General features: G+C 32.1%; 1 protein-coding gene across 1 annotated transcript; it reads right to left on the minus strand.

Annotated features, from left to right (window-relative positions):
• Nucleotides 1–2143: 2143 nt before the first annotated feature.
• On the minus strand, nucleotides 2144–6204 carry LOC120087812 (CHY-type/CTCHY-type/RING-type Zinc finger protein). The gene is made up of 12 exons (XM_039044723.2): nucleotides 5689–6204; nucleotides 5507–5594; nucleotides 5342–5401; nucleotides 4297–4329; nucleotides 4120–4197; nucleotides 3867–3910; nucleotides 3731–3771; nucleotides 3546–3628; nucleotides 3374–3465; nucleotides 3056–3125; nucleotides 2909–2950; nucleotides 2144–2620 (listed from the first exon to the last, which is right to left on the minus strand). Exons 1-12 carry the CDS (start codon nucleotides 5772–5774, stop codon nucleotides 2459–2461), a joined length of 879 nt encoding a protein of 292 aa, XP_038900651.1. The 5' UTR covers nucleotides 5775–6204; the 3' UTR covers nucleotides 2144–2458.
• Between the last annotated feature and the right edge of the window lie 4835 nt (nucleotides 6205–11039).

Raw genomic sequence — 11039 nt, forward strand, 5'->3', positions numbered from 1 at the left:
ACAGATTAATTTTTTTCTTTTCAATCTTGCCACCTGAAGTCCTGTGATATCCCTTCTCAAAGGAATTATTTTTACCAGACTTCTTGTTACCTTTGAACCTATCTTTGTTAACCGTAAAAGATTCAACAAGATTAGCATTAACCAAATTTAACTTTTCAAAAATCATCTTATTTTTCAGTCAGTCGGATTCTTCTGTGTGCATGTGGCTGATCAATTTATTTAAAGTTAAATCCTTCTTCTTGTGTTTTAGGTGATTCTAGTAGTCACTCCAAGATGGAGGAAATTTCTCAAGCAGTACATTCGTTTGAAGAATTTCACACATCTTCACCCCTTCAGACAGCACACATTTGCCACTAGATTTTCATACTCATCTGATTCACCATCAATTTCTCGTTTTTCATATGAAATTGTAGCCATTGTCCGACGACATATTTGTTACGGCCTGCATCGTCTCCTCCATATCTGAAATCCAGCGTGTTCTAAACTTCCTTCGCTGATTTTTGGCCCACAAACATACCGAACAACAAGTCTGACATATGGTTAAGCAGATGACCTCGAACCATTTTGTTGTCTTTTCATATTTTTCGGGATCAATATCGGATGGTTGTTTCATTTGGTCAGAAACAACAACAGCTTCTTTTTTGGATCGATGACAGTAGGCACCTTTTCGACAATAGCAGAACCTTCTGTGGTGAGAATGTAATCAACCTCTAACTGTTCAAAGAAGATGAGCAACTTCTAAAACCAACCGCGGTAATTTATTCTATCCAATGGTTCGAACTTGGACATATCGGAAAGGACCTTACCGTTCTTGACTGACATTTGGAACGAGGAAAAGATTACTTTCAGATTGTAAGAACCAAATATCGAATCATTGTTGTGCCGTGGAAAGAATCATTGCCATGAAAGTAATTTTGGTGCGACCGTTGTGCTAAACCGCTTATGTCAATTACTCCTCAAAGTTGACATAATGTCTAATCTCAGGCGTGCACTCGTCGGAGAAATGATTAGAATCAATGTAATATGCTCATAAATAGAGAACATAAAGTTTGAAGAAATCGGCCAGTGAAGATTTTTTATGAACTCGTCTCTCATTGAAAAAATTCAGAGTGTATGAGAAAAAGATGGATCATAATTGATCTAATTTGATGAAAACGTTTTTAATAAAACAGTTGAAAATTAAACGGAGAGGTAATAAAAAGGTACTCATTATTCGCGCAAGCGTGGTTACTCGAATTTGAGAATAATAATAATCCATTTTTACACCTAAATTTGAAAATAGAGAAATAAGGGGAAGAAAAAGTTTGATGGAGAAGATGATGATGGAAAAGAAAGAAAAGATGGGAGAGGAAGGAGAGAGAAATTGAAAATAATAATAATCGATTTTTACACCCAATTTTGTAACTTTGATTTTTTTTTTTTTAAATACTTCGATTTTTTTAAATCATATTTCACATATTTCATTATTTTTTTCCAACTTACCTCTTTTTTATTCCAATTTAATAGCTAGGGATCATTTTAAGCTTTGTTGAAAGTATAAGAATCAAAATTAAACATTTAAAAGTACATTGATTAAAATGAAACAACCATCAACGTAAAAGGACCAAAATGATATTTTGACATTTTGAATAATTAAATACCTAAATAGTTTTAAGGTTAAAATACTATTACATTGATTTGTTTAATTTTAATTTATGTACTTTTAATAAATCTTAAATTTAGTCCATCAAAGTTAATATTTATTGAAATTGACTAAACATTAATAATATTAATTTTCTGCAAGATAATATAATATGTGAATATATTTTCAAAATTTAGAGTGAAAATGAAAAATCTAATAGACAATAGAAGGTTAAGAAGAAAAAAAATCAGCAATAAACAAGTATAGAGACTAAATTTAAAATTTGTTGAAAGTATAATGAATAAAATCAAATATTTGAAAGTACAAATAGAATTGAAACGTGATTAAAATGATATTTTAATCCAGTTAAAGTCAATCTCATGCCTTATAGTCCTATATTTTAAAGTCTTTTCAATTATTGTCGGTTGTTGAATGCCGGCCATGTGCACATTATACCCTCGATAATTTGGCCAAAAATGCTAAAAAAACAAAAGAGAACAAAGACACCAAAGACAGGAACGATGAGCCAAATTGAACCTTAAAACATATAATTACAACAAAATTTCTATATACACACATGCCATGTGGAATGGTATAGAACCATTTGACCAAAATCTGAGATGCAATAGTCTTATTATGGTTAACTCTCCTATAGCCATTAGATTTATAGTGCTCATTTGTATTGAAGCAATGCATCTAATAGTTATGAGAGGGCAACCGCGTCATGGCGAGAAAGACCAATAATCTTTTCTTAGAACTTAAGGACACAATTGTACAACCTATTCAAGGAAGGTAGTACCAAGAATTTCTTCTTTTAATCTTCTTTTGGTAGGAAAGTCAACTCGCTATCTCAGGCACCGGTGTGGATGAGCAAGAAGCAGTAGGTCTTCTTCCTATTGTCTGTTTAGTGTTGTAGGAGTTGCAGTCCAAGCATTTATGAGCTATCACATGGAATTGAACTTCACCTTCTGCACCACAGTCATTACATAGAATCCACACCTGCTTGTATGTATGCAGACTCAAGTCATGGCCAAGATTTACAATTGCCTTCGCTCCATTTTCAAAAAGATTCATCATTTGTTACATTTTCTTCATTCATAAGATCTTTTTCATAGCATTTTGACCTCTGATCTTCATTTTTTAATTTCATTTCAAATCAGTATATGCTCCTATGTTTTGTTTTCAGATTTAAGCCAATACCAGGCATTGATTTTATTCTTCAAATCTCTTAAGAACAAGTAGAGAATCAAGACCATAAAGCTGAAACCATTGTTGAAAGGGTGTTACCTTCTTGTTTTTATACATATCAGGCATCGGGGTCGAAGCAATCTGCATTTATAGTTTAAGAAAAAGAAATCAAGATCTTGATGAATGAATTTAGTTCACATTATTGTATGAAGAAATTTAGAAAATAAGTAATAATATCTGATTTACCACTCTATCAAGCTTTTCCCACAACCTAGACATGTCACAGATTGACTTTGAGCAAACAGGGCAAGAGTACCTGAACGAAAGATATAAAACACATTGAAACCACTTCTACAAGTCATCTTCTACAGAATCATAGATGAATATATCTAAATTTCTTGACCTTGCACCCACTTCATTTCAAACGGGATCGAGCGAGACGACTCATAAAAGTTTAATAATGATTTCATTTTCAGCTGATTTTGGAATGTCATATACAAACTTTTGTAGAGTTCCCATCATAATATCCTAAGGTTATAAGCAGTCCAAATGTGATGTACTTACTGGAAATGTGACTCCATCTCCTTTGCACATTCCAAATGTATGGTATGGCCACAAGGTAAGACACTGATGTCTTTTGTTGTGTCAAATAGAAACTGCATTGAAGAATTTGGACATATGAATCGAGTAATGTTCGACCAGAAACAAAACATTGTTGTGCATCGAATTTCCTTACCTCAAAGCAGACAGGGCAGCTATGATGCATTGCTCGTTCGATGCAACGATGTCCGTCTTTCATTAATTTTGAATAGCAACATCCTGCAACAAACATTGCAAGGATGCAGAATTTAGTTTCGACCTTCTTGTAACTGTTTTTTTAAGCTGTTTCAGGTTTGGGTTTGAGTTTTGTCTCTCGCTCACCACATGTCTTGCAATGGAAGAAATTTTCCTTCCCCCCAGTCCTGCAAAATAGAATAAAGATAACATACTGAATAAGCATAATCAAAAGAAAGTCCTTGAATTTAAGCACATTTCACAAAGTTTGCATAACTTATACCTGCAGATTCCGCATTCATCACAATGATATTGACTCTTTGAAACCTGAAAAGGGAACAAACTGAAGCAATTAGAAAGGAAACGTTGCATCAGAAAGTGACTAGCAGAATGTTGTTTCTCAGCGAGTTAAAATTTCAGCAGAAATATGAAATACTACACTATACTATATGATTATTAAGAGCATTCTTGGGATGATTTTTTAAGAGTTCAAAAAAGTGTTTTTAAGTGCAAAAAAACGGTAGGTCCTAACTCACGTCGTCATCAAAGAATTTGCATATGCTGCAGAAGTACTTCCCAAAACAGACTCCACAGTTCATGCAGTACTGCTGAACCTGCTTGGAATAAAAAAGAACTCAACAAGTTAATTATACCCGTTTAAAGTTCTGTTTCTCAGTATGTTTCAATTACAATGTCATTCTCATGGAACTCACATCTTGTTCTGTATCACATAAGGAACAGATAACCTGAAGGTGCAATAAAAGACAACATACGGTTAGTTACTAGAGGAGAAAAGATGAAACTAACTAGCATACTTTTTGAAGATGTGAATTCAACACTTTCTTCAAGTAGTCCAGCTTATACAACATTAGGACAATAGTGTCGATCCTTTTGTACTTTAAAATGATATGATATTGTCCACTTGTTAAAATGGATTACTTTTTGAGTTTGTACCAAATGCAGACTCATAAGAAACTTCATAATGGTGCTTTTTTCTTGAAAAATAAAAGTGACAGGTTTGCTTCAGAATTAAGTTATGGTTCTATGGAAATACCATCTTCGTTAAGTCATGTTCAAACTTTTCAAAAAGTTAAAAAATGCCAAACCTTTCACCCACTATTATAAAAGTCGCTTTTTCTAGTTTCCCCAATTCAGATTGATTAAAGATCTATAATGTCATCTACCACAGATCGAATCATTGAACATAGAAATCAAATCTAGAGCATGTCTGGTGGAAAGAAAATTAAAGGCATTTTGTAACTATTTATTTTTTAGTTTTTGGTTTTGAAAATTAAGTTTATAAACACTACCATTTTTTTTTTTTGGGCTACTTATCCGGAGTTTTTACAAAATTTAAAAAATTTATAAAAATTCAAAAACTAAAAAATAAGACCACGTTTAGTAACTATTTGAGTTGTAGTTTTTTATTTTTTAAATTTAAGCATATAAACACCACTTCCACCTACGACTATTTTTTTATCCACTTTCCACTATTTTTTTTCAAAAGCTAAGTCAAGATTTGAAAACTAAAATAAGGTTATCAATGATTGTTTTTATTTTTAGAATTTAACTAAGAATTAAGTCCTTATTCCAAAAAAATGTGAGAACTATAGTACACATTCAGGAGAAAACAAGCTCGGATATTTCAAGAGCAGAAAAATAAGAACAAAACTGTTACCAAAATTATTACAGAGCCTAAATAGATATCAAAGCTGAGACCTAAAATTTTCTCAAACATAAAATTAGAAGAATGCAAACCTTCTGAACTTGATGGCGAGGAACATCATGTGGATCAAGAGTTCCCAATTCAAGGGAGTTCTGATCAAATCAACACGGCAATAAGAAGATGAAAAGAAAACTCCAACACCAAAATCAATTACCAAAACGTAGTTAAAAGAACCAACATTTTAATAAAATTTAAACCTTAGCTTCATTATGACAATGCCTACAATCAAAGATCTCATCGCAACAAGGCGCTTTAATCTTGCATCTCCTTCGATAATGCAAACACCTAAAACCACAACAAACGCGACTTGAGAACAAGAAACAAAACCCAAATTGAAACCGAAACCGAAACGTAGATCTCGACATTTGTAGAAACAAACCCGAAATTCCCAGATTCACGATCCGCGGCATCTGTAGATTCAATGGAAGAAGAAGAAGATAATGAAGCTTGAATCTGAGTGTCCATTGTATTATGATTTCCTCGATTGTTTTGTGAAAGCGGAGAGAAAAATCCTTTTGTTACAAAGGATTTGCAGTGGGGGAGGAGCTCGAGTGGGGTTTAAACCGTCGATGAGGGCATTTTCGGGAATTCACTCTCTATAAAGAACTGTAATTTTCCACGCGCCGGTCGACGTACCGAAACGATGAAAACGAGGCTTCAACTGTCAGTGAGGGTATTTTCGGGATTTCACCAAGTAAGGAAACGGTTAACTTTTCACGCGCTGCTGGACTGCGGAAAGGATTGAAGAAGAGGGGAGTTTGGGTACACAGCCGGTGAAAGGTTGACGTGAAGAACACGCGCGTTGGGGGAGCAAGTGGGGAATGTTTGAAAGAGTACGCCGGAGGATTTAGAGAAACAGGTGGCGACCGTTGAAACGCGCGGCAAAATTGTTGTTATAGTGAAAGACATGTTCATGTTTAATTTGGATAGGAATGTGAGTAATTGCTGACTAGGTTTCCACCTTATCTTCCAAGGAACGGAACGGGAAAGATGTGGGTCCGTTTTAGATTTTGCAAGAAAAGGACTCGAACGGAACGGAGTAGGGTAGTATATTAATCGAGCCAAAGAAACATGAGATAGACGGTCAAAGACTCACTTCAGGCTTACTCCTTGCTATTTCATCTATAACTCCATATTTCTTTGCCTTATTTTTCATTTTCTATGAATTCTCGTTCACATGTATCATCGTTCTATCTTTCTTTTTATAACTATATTGAGATGAATCCAATTTTTGAACTGGACATCCAAACAAACATATCAACGAAAGGTCATACTATAAATTTAGTCTCTACATTTTTAAATTTGTATCTACTACACTTATAAACGTTCAAAATGTGTAATTGGACTTTAAACTTGAATTTACGTATAATAGATTATTCCTAAACATATCAAAAAGTTTACAAAATTAACGGATGTATTTCAAGAAATGTTTGTACAAGACAACAATTATAATTCTTTTGATGAGAGAAGAACGTGACATGCAAAATAAAAACATATTCACTTCGTTGTGGTGTTATGATATAATTCTTAAGTCAAATAGTGAATAAAAGCAACTAGTTAAAAGTCTGTGAATGGATAATGAGTTTACTTCTCTAAGACTATAATGACGTGCTTATAGTTATACGAATGGATGACCTAGGTTATTCCAAAGAGGATTTCCAAGCCAAAATAGGATTACCCTACTGTTTACCAAGTTGGGGCATATTGCAAGGGACATGCCTCATTAGTCACTTGGTTAAATTCGACCAAGGCCAAGCTTGTCCCTTCCCCGAGATCTATTTTGATCTTAAATACTACTTTTTGTGTGGATATGTCACTTTTGTTTATATTTGATGTTCATTATATATATATATATTGGTCTGAAACCACCTATAACACTATATTAACAAGATTACAAATTTTTAACTTGGTGTCTAATAAGTGAATAAATTTTAAAAACATGGAATTGGTATACATATTGAACACTATTAAATCCAGGTAATAAATTTATGCTAAACATGAAAATCATTTAACTCGAACAAAAAGAATCACAACTAGAAAATTAAGTGAAAGGCCATTGGAGGAAATTGCGCATATAATACAAACAACATAAAATTCAGGCACGCAACGGAACGGAACAGTGGAATGAATGATTGTGGGGGTTATGTGCCGAGGCTGTTGGCAAAGTTCTGAATTCCCATCAAACAGGCGTCATGGGCCTTGCAAAAGCAGGCTCTTCAAATGGGCCGGGCTAGAATATGTATGGGCCCGATAGATTACACGGCCCAGTTAATAAACAAATCAAACAAAGGATTAACCACATGTAAGGTGAAGGTGGTGGGAGTTCAAGAATTAATTAAAAGTAGTGAGTGACTCAGAGAATGGAGAACGCCTCATTGGTTTATGGCACGTGGAGACATCTGCCGGAAACGGTATTTCCATGTGGGAATTGTGTGTCAAACACAATTAATTAAACTAATCAATATATAATTAAACACACACAACAATCTGAACATTTACGACAGAAATTTATTATTAGAAAAAAGAAAAAGAAATGGGTTTTGAGCCGAAAATTTAATGGGCCGGCGGCCAATAAAAGCCCAGAATGATGCAGTGCATGATGAAACCCATACCAATTCATTGAATATTCTCTTTTTAGTCAAAACTACGAGATGACAGGTGGAATGTACGACCCTTGCTTTAATTTTTTTAATTCATTTTTTCTTCTTAAATTATTCCTTCTCTAATATATTACGGTTTATATATATATTTACAATATGTGTTCTTTTCTTTTAAAAAAAATTAGTGCAAATTCAATTTACACCTCTAAATTGTATCAATTTAAACTTTAAATCTTTATACATAGATCAATTTATATTACCATCCAAATTTTATTCAACCAACATCATGTGAAACTTATCATTTAAGTCAATTAGACTCATAAATTTTCATAAACAAACAATTTAGACCTTTATTACAGTTACCTTCGTGCATTAATTATGAAACATGTGTGGGCTTCTTCAAATATCGGTTTTACAAAATGGATTATTAGAGTCAATCTATGGATGATTTTCAAAGGAAATTTTGTTTAAGAATCTAAATTGATTCATTTATAAAAAATTTATGGTTTAATTGATATAATTATAAATTTCACACGAGATTTTTTAAAATGAAACATAATAGAGGGTGTAAATTATTGATACACTTACAAAGTTCAGGATTTAAATTAGTATAAGTATTAGTTCAAGGTTTAAATTGATATAACTCATAAAATTTAGGGATAGGAATGAATATTTTTTAGGGTTTGAATTGTCAATCTAAACATAATTTACTAGATAAAAGATTAATTATTTAATCTTGCATTTCAAAATTGTCAAATTTTTTTATAACAAAAATCGTTACTTCTTTTTCTATAACAAAAAACACTCTTACACTTTACAATGAATTTACTTGGAAATATTTTGTAGCATAAAGTTAATTTGTAATTGTTTTGAATAAAAATTAAGGTTTAACTCACCGGTTAGACTTGTACAATACCCATTAAAAATCAAGCCCAGGTCTAGTATTTTATCTTAAAATTATAGTTTTATTTATCCCAACTTTTAGGTGAATAATGTGAGACGAGGATTTGAACATCGTAAATGTTTAAAATACACACACATATTATCTATTTGAATTAAGTTTAAGATAACATAAATCACGAGTTTATGTTGTCAATTTAAGCTAAATTAAAATTATGATCTTAGTTAGAAGGTCAAATGTTTAAATTTCAGAACTAAAAAAAAATCATGTAGGTTAATCTTATATAGGCTATAGAAACTTATATGAGCTAGATGTCATATTTGTTAATCTTTTACATAAAAGGTAATTTGATTAATAGCATAATTTTTGGGAAATTATTTCAAATGGTAAAGCTGTTGAAAATATTTACAAGATATAACAAAATTTTAGAACTATCAATGATAGACATTAATAATAGACACTAATAGCAGCGTCTATCATTGATAATTCTAAATTTTATTATATTTTGTAAATATTTTGGTTTATTTTTTTATATTTAAAAACAATCCACAATTTTTTTCATATCCTACTCATATATGATGTAACATATATCATTGGTGTACCATTTATGTGATAAAGTATATAATCAATATTTCTTTTAGTACAATAAGGGTGAAGGGAGTCAAATTAATACATATTACATGCTAATTGAGTTATGCTCACTTTGATAAATATATAATCAATATTATACTATTATATGATTGTAAAAATATATTATTGATATTCTTATATAAAATATAAAGAAAATATCAATTTATACCCCTACACTTTGAGAGTTGTCTCAATTCAAATGTTGAACTAATAATCATATTAAGTTAAGTCTTGAACTTTTGTAAGTATATCAATTCACAACATTTAGGGTTGGTAAAAAAACCCAACAGTGTGGGGTTCCTCGATTTGACCAGGGATGAGGTCAAACCAAAGAATTTATTCAGGGTCTCGTCCAGGGATGGGGTGGGGATGGGGACAGTATCCCCGCCCCGACCCCGAATTTATATATATTTTTTTATCCCCTCCCCAGTCCCCTCTCGCTCTCGCTCATCTCTTCCCTCTTACTCATCCCTCCCCTCCGTTGAAATCTTCCACGAAGAATCCTTGCGAGGAAACGAGGAATGGAGCCCCGCAGGGACCCCGTTTTCTCGTCGGGGAATCCCCGCCCCCGTCTCCACCTTCAAATGGCGGGGATGGGGCACAATTTTTCCCATGGGGCTGGGGACGGGGGACGCCCCTCTGCCCCGCCCCGGCCCCGTTGCCAACCCTAAAAACATTCGATTATGTTCTATTTAGATAAACAATGTGTGAGATTAATAATAATTTTACCAATTAAACTCCTTAACTTTCTTAAGCGAATCAATTTAGACTCTCATTGAGATTTCTTTTGAAAATTATCCATACATCCAATTCTAATAGTCCATTTTATTAATCCAACATTTGGAGAAGTATACACACTTGTAATAATTGAATGCATTGACGATTTTCAAATGTAACCTTAATAAATGGTCTAAATGATTTACTTATAACAATATATAAGTTTAACTATAACAATTATATGTTTCACACGATATTTTAACTAAGTTCGAAGAAGTGTCTTAATTAATACAATTATGAAAGTTCAGAAATTAAATTGATATAGTTATTAATTCATAGTGTAAATTGACATAACTTCTAAAGTTTAGGGATGTAAATTAATACTTTTCCTAAAATATATATTGATATACAATTTAATTATCATAAATCCATGTTATATAAATTCTAATTTTTTTAGTTTTTAGTTTTCCTATGGTTACATTGATTTAGAGTTCCAAGCTTTTAGACTTGATAAATTTATGAGAAATTTGTATAGATTAAAAAAATATCAAACTATTTTTAGAAATAATAATAATTACATTGATAGACGGTGATAGACTTCTATCGGTATCTATCACATAGTATCCATGATAGACTTCTATCAATTTCTATTACCAATAGACATTTATAGACTTCTATCGACATCTATCAAAGAATATTAAATTATGTTATTTTGTGTAAATAGTTTCCCTATCTTTCTATTTTAGAAAATCTTTTTAAATTTATACCTATTAAAAATAATTAGCCAAACCAACATAACTCGTGCCATTAAAAAATTAAAAAGAAAATTAAAAAAAAGACTATAGTATATTTGATTAATATCATTTTGCAACAAAAGTCATC

This window comes from Benincasa hispida, chromosome 10, assembly GCF_027475165.1.
Source record: "Benincasa hispida cultivar pf3 chromosome 10, pf3_genome.v1.1, whole genome shotgun sequence".
NCBI classification, from domain to species: Eukaryota; Viridiplantae; Streptophyta; class Magnoliopsida; order Cucurbitales; family Cucurbitaceae; genus Benincasa; species Benincasa hispida.